Raw genomic sequence first — 18,119 nt, forward strand, 5'->3', positions numbered from 1 at the left:
GCAGTTTTCACCACCCGCTGCAGTGCCTTGCGCTCCGCAACAGAGCAGCTCCCATACCATACTGTATGTTCCCTTTCTGGTGGTGGTTTTTTTTTTTTTATTGTACATATTCCTTTATTTTATATATATTTAATATATATATTTAATATATATATATATATATATATATATATATATATAAATAATTTCAGCTATAAAAACCTGTGTACATTTATTGTTATTGTTCCCGTTCTGGTGTTGTGATTATTGATAAGACAAAACAGAGTTTAAAAAAAAAAAAAAACTTTTGAGTGCTATTCTTTTTCTTGTATTGTAAATATTGACACATGACAATAAACAAATTGATTTGAGAAGAAATGAATTAATTTCTATTGATCCTATTCCATAACAAAGGGACAATTTCATTAACTCCTTAATGTATGATTTTTTTAAATTAAATAAAAACAAAGTAAATACAGGAAAAAAATCTCACAATATCACAAAAAGAAAAAGACTGGAATAAAATATTAAATCAATAAAATTAATAAATAAAGAAATAAGTGACTGATATAAAATAAATAAGAGTAAGTAAAAGAAAATAAATCAGTTTGATACAAATAAATAAAAGCTAGAAAGGATTTGTCACAAATCTGTGACAACAAGGGACAAGGGGTTAAAAAAGGAATGACTAATCACCCCCAGTACACATAAGCAGGTCATGCTGATTTTACAACATCCATGTATCTGGAACACAACTCCAGCCTTCCATCATCGAAGTCATCGACAACTTTTGGCAACATGTGGGTGAAATAGAAGGAGTGTAGCCTTGAGATATGTCCCTCAACAAAGGTTGGGTCGTAGAGCACGTTGAGCTGCAGACATTCAGTGTTGCTCCAAATCACCAACAAGGCTTGCCGTAGCCCCGGGGCAGTGCATGCCCAGTTGCACCTGCATGTAATATCCCTTTGGCCCATTGAAGGACAGATGGAATTCCCCTGTGGGCATGCGTTTGATCTCACTGCTTTTAGCAGCAAGTGCTTCAGTAAGGGACTGGTTTTTGACTAAGACAGGGCACTTGATCTCCAGTAGTGTGTCTCTGTTCATGACACCATCCGGACTCGCAGCAAGCCATGGCTCACTCGGGCAAACCACCAAACCTTTCACATTGATGTCATGACCTTGGTCTTGCAGGTATTGCCTGGCGTGCTCTTCACCCTCTGCTCCTTGCCGGGTTGCTGCGTTACCGTGAAAGGTAGGATGGAGGTGTTCAGACAAGAATTTGTCTGGTGCTGTGGTAGCCCGAACTGGCACATTCTTGGCTGTGCTTGCTGTTATCCGTACCCGTCGCATGTCATGCCACAGTTGTTCCCTGCTCTGCTCTTTTGTGTGCTGCTCAATGTACATAAATTGGGTTGTGGTCATGTCAATGTATGTGGTGTAGAATGCCCTACATTTCTCACATTCAAGTTGTGTGCTGTGATCACCATGATGTAGGGGCAGTGGAGCTTTTGATGTCTTGGCAGACTGAGCAGGGAGGCTGGTGTTAAAAGTGAGCTGCATTAGTCCACTGCCAGGTGCAGTAAAACGTGCCGCTATTGGTGTGGAGAGACAGTGATTTTGCCATTCTTCCAGTGTCTCATGGACTTTTACCTTGCGACTAGGTGTAGAAACTATGCTGGAGGAGGATGCCTGTGATGCTGGTTGGTATAGGTTATTTCTGCTGTGTCTTTGGAAAGACACATCTCTGATTTTTTGCTGCCCAGTATTGCTTGTTGTCCCGGCATTCCAGCAATTCTGCACATCAGTGCAGGCAAGCCCTGTCTTCCCTTGCCTCACAGCATTTTCTACCTGCAGACAGATAGAAACAAAAATCACACACTTTTTAAATAATGGTTTGAGCGTCACAGCACAATTGACTTCTTGTAGAGAAAACATTTTGTAAATCAAAATAACAAGGGTATGATGAGGGTAGAGCGTTTTTGTTACTTTTCAAAACAATTAATGAGCTGGGCCTGCAGCCATTAACATCAATGTTTAACCCCTTTATGTCTGAGTTTATTTAGACTTATATAAAAAAATCTGGAAAAATATGAAAAGAATAATAAAAGAAAATACCCGCTGCATTTCTGGGTTTTTAATTCAACATAATCAAACAATTTATGTTAAAAAAAACTCAACAGATGTTTACTTCATCCCAAGTACAAGCAAATGTAAACAGTTTTTATGGTTAATATTTTGGCTACGTCATTATATCATGGCTACAGGAACGTCCGGGTCCGGCGATACAGGTACAGCCTGCAGTCTCCGCATCTCCCGTCTTGGTAACCAAAACCCAGGCATTATGCGCTGAATTGTTAACGGACTGGCTTGGTTGAACATCGGCCTTTAGGTAAATTAAACTGCCCATATCGTGTAAAAGTACACAGCCCACTTTGCCTGAATGGAGGTACTGAAACGCCTCAGAGCTTTTCAGGTTATTAATTGCATTCCCATCCACCGACCATGGAATCAATAAAATAAGAAAAGATCTTGGATGTTGTTATGCTGGGCCATATCGACATGTTGTCCGCCCATGATGTTACCTTACTTGGATGCGGAATGGTCAAAAGACCATTTTTAACAAGCTTTTCGGTCGAATGTTGCCATTCCAACGCCATTTTTACACTACTACTCAGCCTGGGCCGGAAGTTCTTGGCAGAAACAGGAAGTAAACCGGAAGTGCCCGGGACACTCGTCTATAGGGTACAAGGTCAGGGAAGATCTCAAGAAGAGGGGAGAGGGGAGAAACGGTTTCGGGTGGAGATATCAAAGTCTGGTCGGATAAACTTTATTTTAGAGCATCAAGTGTAACTGCATTAAGAATGAGAAATGATGGAACTGCATTAAAATGAGAAATGATGCTTCGGCAGCAAGCTAAAAACACAGTATTTATTTACAAGTTAATTTATTAAAATAAAACATATATATGCATGTATTTTCATACACACATATATTGGCAAGGGCCTACAGGGCCAATCGGGTCGACCATCTGACCTGCACAGGAAATCCTAGCATATTATCCATATGCAAGCAAGGAAGAATATGTCCGAATACCACTGCAATTGGTCCCTTACCAGAATCAGTTGAATTGTCGCTGAGTATATATGCCACCGATTCGACCTCTGTTTCTCTTTGACGGTAACATAAAATTTAGCCTGCGACTTTTACACGTTTGCTATACTTGCACAATCAAATATAGACATATGAACCATAAGACGAATGCAAATTGTACGTTTATTTGCTTAATATGCCGTTTTAAAATCCACAACGGTAGTATTACCCATAATGCTTTGCAGCTTATGCAAACACGCAGCCTTGCTATTGGCCAAACGTAGTGATAACGAATACGAAACAGAAAAATGGACAAAGGTTCTTTCGTTTTTGTGAAGTTAGTTCAACTCTTTCGCGCAGTACTACCACACAGGTCAGACTAGTCCCACGCCGCTGTGGTTAGAGCGGTCAGCGTATATCACGCGATCAACTCCCAAATCTAAACGCTCTCGCGGCGTTGACTCACGTTGGCGCTGGGCCAGCGAAAGACGCGCTCATCGTATGCATACAGAACAACAACAACAACAACTATTCACTGTTTTCAACCGCGTGTGTTTGTTTATTATAGGTTTCAGACATATTATTAAATATACATAAGTAGCAGCAAACCAATACAGATGTAGAGTTTGTGCAATCCACGCGGATGCCTATACAAATCAGTAAAAACAACCCCTTTCCCACTATACTTAGACAAGGAGTTTTATTCATATCAGATATAACACATTGTGTAAGTAACTTTAAAGTTCCCTCAATTCACCGGCCACTTACTTTCATGTATGTCGGCAGAAGTGGATGATTTCACGTGTTGTAAATTCAATAGATCCGATTGTCAACAGCTCAAATAACGCCATCGTTGGGATTAAACGACAAAACACACCAAAGGGGAGGGGCTACGGTGGTCCAGTGGTCTAAACCATCAAACTCATATGCAGGAGGTTGCTGGTTCGATCCCAGCGCTCACCACCTGCTTCCCTCTTGGGAGTGGCACATTCAAAGGAGCTTGACTTACATAAGAATCATACTTTTTACAACTCATTCGTAAAGTAACGCATTACTTTTCAAATTTACAACTAAATAGCTCACTTACTTTTTTCTTTTCTTTTCTTTTTTTATTAAGGTAGTAACAAGGCAACTTACTTTTTCACATTCATTCGACTGACAGCTCTCCTGCCCCCATGTTGACAAAAACAACTGCAGAGGCCTTGTGCGGAAACATCATGGTTATTGTACTTCTAGACTAAGTGGGAGCATTTATTTATCTCACTTGCACAATAAACATTCTGTACTCCTCAAAATTAATCAAATCAGTCAAATGCAAAAGCAGGAGTACTATGCAAACATACAATAATTCAATGTTAAATAAAACAACTTTTTTTTTTTTATATATGCTTTAGCAAACATGAGGTCCAGACTCATACGACTGCCACATGAGGTTTAAGTCCCTATGAAAAGTAAAACCGGGGTTACCTGCAGTTGTTTGTTTTTTTATTGTACATATTCCTTTTTATATATATATATATATATATATATATATACATACATATACACATATACTTTCAGCTAGAAAAACCGGTGTAAATTTATTTTAGTTTTTAGATTAGATTAGATTAGATTCAACTTTATTGTCATTACACAAGTACAAGTACAAGGCAACGAAATGCAGTTTAGGTCTAACCAGAAGTGCAATAGCAGCAAGTGCAGGATATACAACGTTTGCATAAGTGCAGGACATGGATATGTACTGAGTATATATAAATATATCTATAAATAGAGAGATGGTTATTACTATAAACAGAATTTACAGGTGAATATGTACAGTGAATAATATACAGATGGTTAATACTATAAACAGAATTTACAGGTGGATATGTACTATGAATATAATATAACATACAGATGGCTATTACTATAAACAGAATTTTACAGATAGAGGTATACAATGATATGTTAGGCTAAAATGAGGAATATGGCAGTGGATTAAGGTAGTGCAATAAATTATGGACAGAAGCTATCCGAAAAAAAGTGTAAAAGTGCAGTGGAAAGTGATTGCATATTACAGTTAGAAGTACGGTGCAAAATACAAATGTAAACAGTTGGTACTGTAAATAACAGTCGGCAGTGCAAATGAGCATAATCCAGTTATGGTATGGTAGTGCAAAATGCATAAATAAACAGTTGTGACTCTAATAAACAGTCGGTAGTGCAAATAACAAAGTGAAGGCGGATGTGAGGTAGGAGAGTTATCAGTATATGAGGGAAGTGGATCAACGGGGGTTTGAGTTCAGTAAGGAGACAGCTCTGGGGAAAAAACTGTTCTTAAGTCTGCTGGTCCTGGTTCGGAGGATCCTGAAACGCCTGCCGGAGGGCAGGATAGAAAACAGTCTGTGGGCTGGGTGAGAGGAGTCCTTGAGGATGCTGCGAGCTCGATGCAGGCAGCGTTTCCTCTGGATGTGCTCGATGGCAGGTAGTGGAGTCCCTGTGATGCGCTGGGCAGTTTTCACCACCCGCTGCAGTGCCTTGCGCTCCGCAACAGAGCAGCTCCCATACCATACTGTATGTTCCCTTTCTGGTGGTGGTTTTTTTTTTTTTATTGTACATATTCCTTTATTTTATATATATTTAATATATATATTTAATATATATATATATATATATATATATATATATATATATATATATATATATATATATATATATATATATATATATATATATATATATATAAATAATTTCAGCTATAAAAACCTGTGTACATTTATTGTTATTGTTCCCGTTCTGGTGTTGTGATTATTGATAAGACAAAACAGAGTTTAAAAAAAAAAAAAAACTTTTGAGTGCTATTCTTTTTCTTGTATTGTAAATATTGACACATGACAATAAACAAATTGATTTGAGAAGAAATGAATTAATTTCTATTGATCCTATTCCATAACAAAGGGACAATTTCATTAACTCCTTAATGTATGATTTTTTTAAATTAAATAAAAACAAAGTAAATACAGGAAAAAAATCTCACAATATCACAAAAAGAAAAAGACTGGAATAAAATATTAAATCAATAAAATTAATAAATAAAGAAATAAGTGACTGATATAAAATAAATAAGAGTAAGTAAAAGAAAATAAATCAGTTTGATACAAATAAATAAAAGCTAGAAAGGATTTGTCACAAATCTGTGACAACAAGGGACAAGGGGTTAAAAAAGGAATGACTAATCACCCCCAGTACACATAAGCAGGTCATGCTGATTTTACAACATCCATGTATCTGGAACACAACTCCAGCCTTCCATCATCGAAGTCATCGACAACTTTTGGCAACATGTGGGTGAAATAGAAGGAGTGTAGCCTTGAGATATGTCCCTCAACAAAGGTTGGGTCGTAGAGCACGTTGAGCTGCAGACATTCAGTGTTGCTCCAAATCACCAACAAGGCTTGCCGTAGCCCCGGGGCAGTGCATGCCCAGTTGCACCTGCATGTAATATCCCTTTGGCCCATTGAAGGACAGATGGAATTCCCCTGTGGGCATGCGTTTGATCTCACTGCTTTTAGCAGCAAGTGCTTCAGTAAGGGACTGGTTTTTGACTAAGACAGGGCACTTGATCTCCAGTAGTGTGTCTCTGTTCATGACACCATCCGGACTCGCAGCAAGCCATGGCTCACTCGGGCAAACCACCAAACCTTTCACATTGATGTCATGACCTTGGTCTTGCAGGTATTGCCTGGCGTGCTCTTCACCCTCTGCTCCTTGCCGGGTTGCTGCGTTACCGTGAAAGGTAGGATGGAGGTGTTCAGACAAGAATTTGTCTGGTGCTGTGGTAGCCCGAACTGGCACATTCTTGGCTGTGCTTGCTGTTATCCGTACCCGTCGCATGTCATGCCACAGTTGTTCCCTGCTCTGCTCTTTTGTGTGCTGCTCAATGTACATAAATTGGGTTGTGGTCATGTCAATGTATGTGGTGTAGAATGCCCTACATTTCTCACATTCAAGTTGTGTGCTGTGATCACCATGATGTAGGGGCAGTGGAGCTTTTGATGTCTTGGCAGACTGAGCAGGGAGGCTGGTGTTAAAAGTGAGCTGCATTAGTCCACTGCCAGGTGCAGTAAAACGTGCCGCTATTGGTGTGGAGAGACAGTGATTTTGCCATTCTTCCAGTGTCTCATGGACTTTTACCTTGCGACTAGGTGTAGAAACTATGCTGGAGGAGGATGCCTGTGATGCTGGTTGGTATAGGTTATTTCTGCTGTGTCTTTGGAAAGACACATCTCTGATTTTTTGCTGCCCAGTATTGCTTGTTGTCCCGGCATTCCAGCAATTCTGCACATCAGTGCAGGCAAGCCCTGTCTTCCCTTGCCTCACAGCATTTTCTACCTGCAGACAGATAGAAACAAAAATCACACACTTTTTAAATAATGGTTTGAGCGTCACAGCACAATTGACTTCTTGTAGAGAAAACATTTTGTAAATCAAAATAACAAGGGTATGATGAGGGTAGAGCGTTTTTGTTACTTTTCAAAACAATTAATGAGCTGGGCCTGCAGCCATTAACATCAATGTTTAACCCCTTTATGTCTGAGTTTATTTAGACTTATATAAAAAAATCTGGAAAAATATGAAAAGAATAATAAAAGAAAATACCCGCTGCATTTCTGGGTTTTTAATTCAACATAATCAAACAATTTATGTTAAAAAAAACTCAACAGATGTTTACTTCATCCCAAGTACAAGCAAATGTAAACAGTTTTTATGGTTAATATTTTGGCTACGTCATTATATCATGGCTACAGGAACGTCCGGGTCCGGCGATACAGGTACAGCCTGCAGTCTCCGCATCTCCCGTCTTGGTAACCAAAACCCAGGCATTATGCGCTGAATTGTTAACGGACTGGCTTGGTTGAACATCGGCCTTTAGGTAAATTAAACTGCCCATATCGTGTAAAAGTACACAGCCCACTTTGCCTGAATGGAGGTACTGAAACGCCTCAGAGCTTTTCAGGTTATTAATTGCATTCCCATCCACCGACCATGGAATCAATAAAATAAGAAAAGATCTTGGATGTTGTTATGCTGGGCCATATCGACATGTTGTCCGCCCATGATGTTACCTTACTTGGATGCGGAATGGTCAAAAGACCATTTTTAACAAGCTTTTCGGTCGAATGTTGCCATTCCAACGCCATTTTTACACTACTACTCAGCCTGGGCCGGAAGTTCTTGGCAGAAACAGGAAGTAAACCGGAAGTGCCCGGGACACTCGTCTATAGGGTACAAGGTCAGGGAAGATCTCAAGAAGAGGGGAGAGGGGAGAAACGGTTTCGGGTGGAGATATCAAAGTCTGGTCGGATAAACTTTATTTTAGAGCATCAAGTGTAACTGCATTAAGAATGAGAAATGATGGAACTGCATTAAAATGAGAAATGATGCTTCGGCAGCAAGCTAAAAACACAGTATTTATTTACAAGTTAATTTATTAAAATAAAACATATATATGCATGTATTTTCATACACACATATATTGGCAAGGGCCTACAGGGCCAATCGGGTCGACCATCTGACCTGCACAGGAAATCCTAGCATATTATCCATATGCAAGCAAGGAAGAATATGTCCGAATACCACTGCAATTGGTCCCTTACCAGAATCAGTTGAATTGTCGCTGAGTATATATGCCACCGATTCGACCTCTGTTTCTCTTTGACGGTAACATAAAATTTAGCCTGCGACTTTTACACGTTTGCTATACTTGCACAATCAAATATAGACATATGAACCATAAGACGAATGCAAATTGTACGTTTATTTGCTTAATATGCCGTTTTAAAATCCACAACGGTAGTATTACCCATAATGCTTTGCAGCTTATGCAAACACGCAGCCTTGCTATTGGCCAAACGTAGTGATAACGAATACGAAACAGAAAAATGGACAAAGGTTCTTTCGTTTTTGTGAAGTTAGTTCAACTCTTTCGCGCAGTACTACCACACAGGTCAGACTAGTCCCACGCCGCTGTGGTTAGAGCGGTCAGCGTATATCACGCGATCAACTCCCAAATCTAAACGCTCTCGCGGCGTTGACTCACGTTGGCGCTGGGCCAGCGAAAGACGCGCTCATCGTATGCATACAGAACAACAACAACTATTCACTGTTTTCAACCGCGTGTGTTTGTTTATTATAGGTTTCAGACATATTATTAAATATACATAAGTAGCAGCAAACCAATACAGATGTAGAGTTTGTGCAATCCACGCGGATGCCTATACAAATCAGTAAAAACAACCCCTTTCCCACTATACTTAGACAAGGAGTTTTATTCATATCAGATATAACACATTGTGTAAGTAACTTTAAAGTTCCCTCAATTCACCGGCCACTTACTTTCATGTATGTCGGCAGAAGTGGATGATTTCACGTGTTGTAAATTCAATAGATCCGATTGTCAACAGCTCAAATAACGCCATCGTTGGGATTAAACGACAAAACACACCAAAGGGGAGGGGCTACGGTGGTCCAGTGGTCTAAACCATCAAACTCATATGCAGGAGGTTGCTGGTTCGATCCCAGCGCTCACCACCTGCTTCCCTCTTGGGAGTGGCACATTCAAAGGAGCTTGACTTACATAAGAATCATACTTTTTACAACTCATTCGTAAAGTAACGCATTACTTTTCAAATTTACAACTAAATAGCTCACTTACTTTTTTCTTTTCTTTTCTTTTTTTATTAAGGTAGTAACAAGGCAACTTACTTTTTCACATTCATTCGACTGACAGCTCTCCTGCCCCCATGTTGACAAAAACAACTGCAGAGGCCTTGTGCGGAAACATCATGGTTATTGTACTTCTAGACTAAGTGGGAGCATTTATTTATCTCACTTGCACAATAAACATTCTGTACTCCTCAAAATTAATCAAATCAGTCAAATGCAAAAGCAGGAGTACTATGCAAACATACAATAATTCAATGTTAAATAAAACAACTTTTTTTTTTTTATATATGCTTTAGCAAACATGAGGTCCAGACTCATACGACTGCCACATGAGGTTTAAGTCCCTATGAAAAGTAAAACCGGGGTTACCTGCAGTTGTTTGTTTTTTTATTGTACATATTCCTTTTTATATATATATATATATATATATATATATATATATATATATATATATATATATATATATACACATACATATACACATATACTTTCAGCTAGAAAAACCGGTGTAAATTTATTTTAGTTTTTAGATTAGATTAGATTAGATTCAACTTTATTGTCATTACACAAGTACAAGTACAAGGCAACGAAATGCAGTTTAGGTCTAACCAGAAGTGCAATAGCAGCAAGTGCAGGATATACAACGTTTGCATAAGTACAGGACATGGATATGTACTGAGTATATATAAATATATCTATAAATAGAGAGATGGTTATTACTATAAACAGAATTTACAGGTGAATATGTACAGTGAATAATATACAGATGGTTAATACTATAAACAGAATTTACAGGTGGATATGTACTATGAATATAATATAACATACAGATGGCTATTACTCTAAACAGAATTTTACAGATAGAGGTATACAATGATATGTTAGGCTAAAATGAGGAATATGGCAGTGGATTAAGGTAGTGCAATAAATTATGGACAGAAGCTATCCGAAAAAAAGTGTAAAAGTGCAGTGGAAAGTGATTGCATATTACAGTTAGAAGTACGGTGCAAAATACAAATGTAAACAGTTGGTACTGTAAATAACAGTCGGCAGTGCAAATGAGCATAATCCAGTTATGGTATGGTAGTGCAAAATGCATAAATAAACAGTTGTGACTCTAATAAACAGTCGGTAGTGCAAATAACAAAGTGAAGGCGGATGTGAGGTAGGAGAGTTATCAGTATATGAGGGAAGTGGATCAACGGGGGTTTGAGTTCAGTAAGGAGACAGCTCTGGGGAAAAAACTGTTCTTAAGTCTGCTGGTCCTGGTTCGGAGGATCCTGAAACGCCTGCCGGAGGGCAGGATAGAAAGCAGTCTGTGGGCTGGGTGAGAGGAGTCCTTGAGGATGCTGCGAGCTCGATGCAGGCAGCGTTTCCTCTGGATGTGCTCGATGGCAGGTAGTGGAGTCCCTGTGATGCGCTGGGCAGTTTTCACCACCCGCTGCAGTGCCTTGCGCTCCGCAACAGAGCAGCTCCCATACCATACTGTATGTTCCCTTTCTGGTGGTGTTTTTTTTTTTTTAATTGTACATAGTCCTTTATTTTATATATATTTAATATATATATTTAATATATATATATATATATATATATATATATATATATATATATATATATATATATATATATATATATATATATATATATATATATATATATATATAAATAATTTCAGCTATAAAAACCTGTGTACATTTATTGTTATTGTTCCCGTTCTGGTGTTGTGATTATTGATAAGACAAAACAGAGTTTAAAAAAAAAAAAAACCTTTTGAGTGCTATTCTTTTTCTTGTATTGTAAATATTGATACATGACAATAAACAAATTGATTTGAGAAGAAATGAATTAATTTCTATTGATCCTATTCCATAACAAAGGGACAATTTCATTAACTCCTTAATGTATGATTTTTTTAAATTAAATAAAAACAAAGTAAATACAGGAAAAAAATCTCACAATATCACAAAAAGAAAAAGACTGGAATAAAATATTAAATCAATAAAATTAATAAATAAAGAAATAAGTGACTGATATAAAATAAATAAGAGTAAGTAAAAGAAAATAAATCAGTTTGATACAAATAAATAAAAGCTAGAAAGGATTTGTCACAAATCTGTGACAACAAGGGACAAGGGGTTAAAAAAGGAATGACTAATCACCCCCAGTACACATAAGCAGGTCATGCTGATTTTACAACATCCATGTATCTGGAACACAACTCCAGCCTTCCATCATCGAAGTCATCGACAACTTTTGGCAACATGTGGGTGAAATAGAAGGAGTGTAGCCTTGAGATATGTCCCTCAACAAAGGTTGGGTCGTAGAGCACGTTGAGCTGCAGACATTCAGTGTTGCTCCAAATCACCAACAAGGCTTGCCGTAGCCCCGGGGCAGTGCATGCCCAGTTGCACCTGCATGTAATATCCCTTTGGCCCATTGAAGGACAGATGGAATTCCCCTGTGGGCATGCGTTTGATCTCACTGCTTTTAGCAGCAAGTGCTTCAGTAAGGGACTGGTTTTTGACTAAGACAGGGCACTTGATCTCCAGTAGTGTGTCTCTGTTCATGACACCATCCGGACTCGCAGCAAGCCATGGCTCACTCGGGCAAACCACCAAACCTTTCACATTGATGTCATGACCTTGGTCTTGCAGGTATTGCCTGGCGTGCTCTTCACCCTCTGCTCCTTGCCGGGTTGCTGCGTTACCGTGAAAGGTAGGATGGAGGTGTTCAGACAAGAATTTGTCTGGTGCTGTGGTAGCCCGAACTGGCACATTCTTGGCTGTGCTTGCTGTTATCCGTACCCGTCGCATGTCATGCCACAGTTGTTCCCTGCTCTGCTCTTTTGTGTGCTGCTCAATGTACATAAATTGGGTTGTGGTCATGTCAATGTATGTGGTGTAGAATGCCCTACATTTCTCACATTCAAGTTGTGTGCTGTGATCACCATGATGTAGGGGCAGTGGAGCTTTTGATGTCTTGGCAGACTGAGCAGGGAGGCTGGTGTTAAAAGTGAGCTGCATTAGTCCACTGCCAGGTGCAGTAAAACGTGCCGCTATTGGTGTGGAGAGACAGTGATTTTGCCATTCTTCCAGTGTCTCATGGACTTTTACCTTGCGACTAGGTGTAGAAACTATGCTGGAGGAGGATGCCTGTGATGCTGGTTGGTATAGGTTATTTCTGCTGTGTCTTTGGAAAGACACATCTCTGATTTTTTGCTGCCCAGTATTGCTTGTTGTCCCGGCATTCCAGCAATTCTGCACATCAGTGCAGGCAAGCCCTGTCTTCCCTTGCCTCACAGCATTTTCTACCTGCAGACAGATAGAAACAAAAATCACACACTTTTTAAATAATGGTTTGAGCGTCACAGCACAATTGACTTCTTGTAGAGAAAACATTTTGTAAATCAAAATAACAAGGGTATGATGAGGGTAGAGCGTTTTTGTTACTTTTCAAAACAATTAATGAGCTGGGCCTGCAGCCATTAACATCAATGTTTAACCCCTTTATGTCTGAGTTTATTTAGACTTATATAAAAAAATCTGGAAAAATATGAAAAGAATAATAAAAGAAAATACCCGCTGCATTTCTGGGTTTTTAATTCAACATAATCAAACAATTTATGTTAAAAAAAACTCAACAGATGTTTACTTCATCCCAAGTACAAGCAAATGTAAACAGTTTTTATGGTTAATATTTTGGCTACGTCATTATATCATGGCTACAGGAACGTCCGGGTCCGGCGATACAGGTACAGCCTGCAGTCTCCGCATCTCCCGTCTTGGTAACCAAAACCCAGGCATTATGCGCTGAATTGTTAACGGACTGGCTTGGTTGAACATCGGCCTTTAGGTAAATTAAACTGCCCATATCGTGTAAAAGTACACAGCCCACTTTGCCTGAATGGAGGTACTGAAACGCCTCAGAGCTTTTCAGGTTATTAATTGCATTCCCATCCACCGACCATGGAATCAATAAAATAAGAAAAGATCTTGGATGTTGTTATGCTGGGCCATATCGACATGTTGTCCGCCCATGATGTTACCTTACTTGGATGCGGAATGGTCAAAAGACCATTTTTAACAAGCTTTTCGGTCGAATGTTGCCATTCCAACGCCATTTTTACACTACTACTCAGCCTGGGCCGGAAGTTCTTGGCAGAAACAGGAAGTAAACCGGAAGTGCCCGGGACACTCGTCTATAGGGTACAAGGTCAGGGAAGATCTCAAGAAGAGGGGAGAGGGGAGAAACGGTTTCGGGTGGAGATATCAAAGTCTGGTCGGATAAACTTTATTTTAGAGCATCAAGTGTAACTGCATTAAGAATGAGAAATGATGGAACTGCATTAAAATGAGAAATGATGCTTCGGCAGCAAGCTAAAAACACAGTATTTATTTACAAGTTAATTTATTAAAATAAAACATATATATGCATGTATTTTCATACACACATATATTGGCAAGGGCCTACAGGGCCAATCGGGTCGACCATCTGACCTGCACAGGAAATCCTAGCATATTATCCATATGCAAGCAAGGAAGAATATGTCCGAATACCACTGCAATTGGTCCCTTACCAGAATCAGTTGAATTGTCGCTGAGTATATATGCCACCGATTCGACCTCTGTTTCTCTTTGACGGTAACATAAAATTTAGCCTGCGACTTTTACACGTTTGCTATACTTGCACAATCAAATATAGACATATGAACCATAAGACGAATGCAAATTGTACGTTTATTTGCTTAATATGCCGTTTTAAAATCCACAACGGTAGTATTACCCATAATGCTTTGCAGCTTATGCAAACACGCAGCCTTGCTATTGGCCAAACGTAGTGATAACGAATACGAAACAGAAAAATGGACAAAGGTTCTTTCGTTTTTGTGAAGTTAGTTCAACTCTTTCGCGCAGTACTACCACACAGGTCAGACTAGTCCCACGCCGCTGTGGTTAGAGCGGTCAGCGTATATCACGCGATCAACTCCCAAATCTAAACGCTCTCGCGGCGTTGACTCACGTTGGCGCTGGGCCAGCGAAAGACGCGCTCATCGTATGCATACAGAACAACAACAACAACAACTATTCACTGTTTTCAACCGCGTGTGTTTGTTTATTATAGGTTTCAGACATATTATTAAATATACATAAGTAGCAGCAAACCAATACAGATGTAGAGTTTGTGCAATACACGCGGATGCCTATACAAATCAGTAAAAACAACCCCTTTCCCACTATACTTAGACAAGGAGTTTTATTCATATCAGATATAACACATTGTGTAAGTAACTTTAAAGTTCCCTCAATTCACCGGCCACTTACTTTCATGTATGTCGGCAGAAGTGGATGATTTCACGTGTTGTAAATTCAATAGATCCGATTGTCAACAGCTCAAATAACGCCATCGTTGGGATTAAACGAGACACGACCAACTGCAGAACCGCAGAACCATATACGTCACTCACAACAGTCTGAGAGCAACAGCACCACGCCACAGTGACGTCACTCACAACAGTCTGAGAGCAACAGCAGCACACCACGGTCTCATGCCGGAAGTGGGCGGAGCTGATTTATCTTCGTATACATTGCTCAATGCTCATGGAGCAATCATACATTGGAGCGTTTCAAACCATGTTAATAATGTCAAGTATTTTATTAATACGTTCTAATTGTAGAGAGGTATAGATAGATAGATAGATATACTCACTTTTCATTAATAGTACATAGTTAAATCATAAAAATACACATTACACATTGAATATATTTCTAATGCAAGTTATATATGTAATGTAAATTAATGTAATGTAATGTAAGTTAATATATATATAAACCCCATTGCAACGTTTTGTTAAGGATTTTTAAAGTAAAAAGTTTCTATTTATATTATGTCTTTAAAGATTATATTAGATCAATTGAACATAAAGCTTAAAACACTAAAAATGAAAACAAAGATTGAGCATTTGAACATTTATTTATATGACAAAATATTTTTTACTCAAGCATTTCAGAATGAACCTTTTTTCATAGTACATAATACACATTACACAATTCTACACTGGAATGCATAATTCAAGCAGATTCAGATTAATCAAATCCTAAAACAACACACAAATTATTTACTTCCCCAAAGGCATCATATACTAGCTGGGGTTTGCTTTAAAAAAATACACAATCAGACCAAAGAGAATATATTGAACTAGGTTCAAAGTTATTGCACAGCAGGTACATGACAAGTTAAATCAAATGAAATCTCCATAAATATACAATTAATTCTGAGACTCCTTTAGTCCAAACACTTAAAAAATACTAAAGGCTCTTTGGCAAGTTGTTGGTCAACCATTTCAGCCTGTGAAAGTTGAAGGGCTTTTTCCTGGTCTTCCTCTTTCAATTTCAGAAAGCACGGCTCCTCCACGAAACCTCTGAAAACGTTTGGTAGTTCGCCTGCAGTGCAGAGGTCTTCTGTGATCCGTGGCTCCTTCATGAGAGAAGGGTACAAAAAATGGGATAAAATGTTGGAAGTTTTTTAACAATCTCGTGTGTTGAAGGATGTAGCATGTATAATAGTTTGTAAAAAAGTTTTGAAATTCAATTTTCCTCATGTCTATATTTGTGACAAATCATACCCTGTCACAAATCAAATTAATTAACCATTTTCAGTTCAAAATGTATACAGAAATCAAAGGCAAGCTTTCACACTGTGCTTATCGTCGTTCTAAACACACTTTTAACCCCGGGTAAAGTAACATTTCACACTTTTATATTTACGTGCTTTGGACAGTCACTGAAACACTGTGCATTCTATATAAATAATAAATTCACCGTTGGAGAGGAAAAACGTCAAATGCTGACAGAAAACGCAACAATTGCAGTGAAGAAGAGACCATTTTAATTATTTATAGTCTGAAATGTCCATTCAGGATAAACTTGTAATACGAGGACATGCAAAGCTTGAGCATTTATGTAAACATATTGTGTGCAGTGTTCGTCCAATCAGTGACACTGCAAATAAGGATGTTATCCTATGGCTTAGTACAGTACAGTGTGGAACGGCAGTGTATGAATACCCAGGATTAATTGTTCATCTCAGGTAAATGATGATCAGTGTGAAACAAGATAACCCAGGATTCTGTATACCCGGGGTTTACTATTTCAAGTGTGAAAAGCCCTCATGTTTTTCATCCTAATGAAGAGAAGCTCTTATTTTTTTTAAAAATGTCTTACTATTAACATGAATATCCCACAGTCAATAGAGCCGACCAACTGTTGTGGAACAGTCTAAAACAATAGAACATTATTAAGTTATTCCTGGAAAAGATGTGACAGATATAACAACACACTATCTGTATAAGTAGCTTATGTCTTTATGAGAGCCTTTTAAAACTAACCTTGTTTTTGATCAGCCTCCATTGTCCTGTGCTGGGGTGAGTCTGCTTGTCAATTTACTGCAACATAATCAAACAGAAATATTATATATAATGTAACCATAAAAATTGTACAAGAGAGACAAGTTTCATTGTTCTCAAGCAAAAATGACCACTTACTGCAAATTCAGAATATAAAAGAAACTTTCAGAACGTCATCCAAATGAACAATATCTATATTTGGCAATTCATATCACATGTTTGGTTGTGTATTTGATTTGATTTTAATAGGACATATTCAGACACATGAAATATTGTTTGTATTTTTTTGGCTTAAGCACATTTTGCTTATATATAAATATATCTACTTGAAACTTTGAAGATGAGATGACATTTTTGACCAAATCATGCAGAAAACCAACTAATTCTAAAGGGATAACAAATAAATACTATTTCTTGCCACTCAAAACATTCATACCTTCATGGACAGCTGCTTTTTGAAGTGAATTTGAAGGTGTGCATTCAACTAGTGCCATCTGGTCAGTTTAAAAACATTGGGCAGTGAAAACTGTTGCAGAATGTCTTGCATTGATGAAAATGAAGTAAAGCTGAGCCTCTCCAAATCGTAATGTGCCTCTATAAATTCGAAAAAAATCCACATAAAACACATTGGTCAGTATCAGAAAAGGTAATTAAATAAAAAATACAGCGCCAACAAAAAAGTAAAATCACAAACAATAAATATGTAACTTAAAGCAAGACCATATCAACAGATGCGAGAGACATCGTAAAGCTCGTTTAAAAAAAGATTAGAGCCACGTGCTGTATAAAGTGTTAATACAACAACTATGGATCAAATACACAACACAAATAAACTTGATAGATTAAAACCACAACACAAAAACAACAGTTTACCGTATTCTCTTTTTCCGCCATGCCGATTGTTTAGTTTTCGTTAACTCCGCCCACTTCCGGTCCTCAGACT

At 38.3% G+C, this 18,119-nt stretch overlaps 2 protein-coding genes and 1 long non-coding RNA gene across 4 annotated transcripts in view; all 3 read right to left on the reverse strand.

The window, feature by feature from the left end:
* Positions 1-288: 288 nt before the first annotated feature.
* LOC307142404 (uncharacterized protein) lies at positions 289-3,947 on the reverse strand. Its single transcript, XM_079843219.1, has 2 exons — positions 3,838-3,947; positions 289-1,827 (listed from the first exon to the last, which is right to left on the reverse strand). The coding sequence occupies exons 1-2, from the start codon at positions 3,841-3,843 to the stop codon at positions 862-864; spliced, it is 972 nt and encodes a 323-aa protein (XP_079699345.1). The 5' UTR covers positions 3,844-3,947; the 3' UTR covers positions 289-861.
* A 1,954-nt stretch (positions 3,948-5,901) lies between these two features.
* LOC307141566 (uncharacterized protein) lies at positions 5,902-9,554 on the reverse strand. The gene is made up of 2 exons (XM_079841894.1): positions 9,445-9,554; positions 5,902-7,440 (listed from the first exon to the last, which is right to left on the reverse strand). The coding sequence occupies exons 1-2, from the start codon at positions 9,448-9,450 to the stop codon at positions 6,475-6,477; spliced, it is 972 nt and encodes a 323-aa protein (XP_079698020.1). The 5' UTR covers positions 9,451-9,554; the 3' UTR covers positions 5,902-6,474.
* Positions 9,555-15,726: 6,172 nt separating this feature from the next.
* LOC307122730 overlaps positions 15,727-18,119 on the reverse strand; it is a 2,430-nt gene continuing 37 nt past the window's right edge. The window contains exons 1-5 of one of the 2 annotated variants that reach the window (XR_013816087.1): positions 18,050-18,119; positions 17,613-17,770; positions 17,159-17,215; positions 16,995-17,048; positions 15,727-16,248 (exon numbers count right to left, since the gene is read on the reverse strand). The exon at positions 18,050-18,119 is cut by the window's right edge and continues 37 nt beyond it. This is a non-coding gene — a long non-coding RNA (uncharacterized lncRNA). The remainder of the gene's footprint in view (positions 16,249-16,994; positions 17,049-17,158; positions 17,216-17,612; positions 17,771-18,049) is intronic. The other variant, XR_013816088.1, reaches the window with a different exon arrangement.

The sequence above is a fragment of the Gobio gobio genome (assembly GCF_949357685.1).
Source record: "Gobio gobio genome assembly, chromosome: 2".
NCBI classification, from domain to species: Eukaryota; Metazoa; Chordata; class Actinopteri; order Cypriniformes; family Gobionidae; genus Gobio; species Gobio gobio.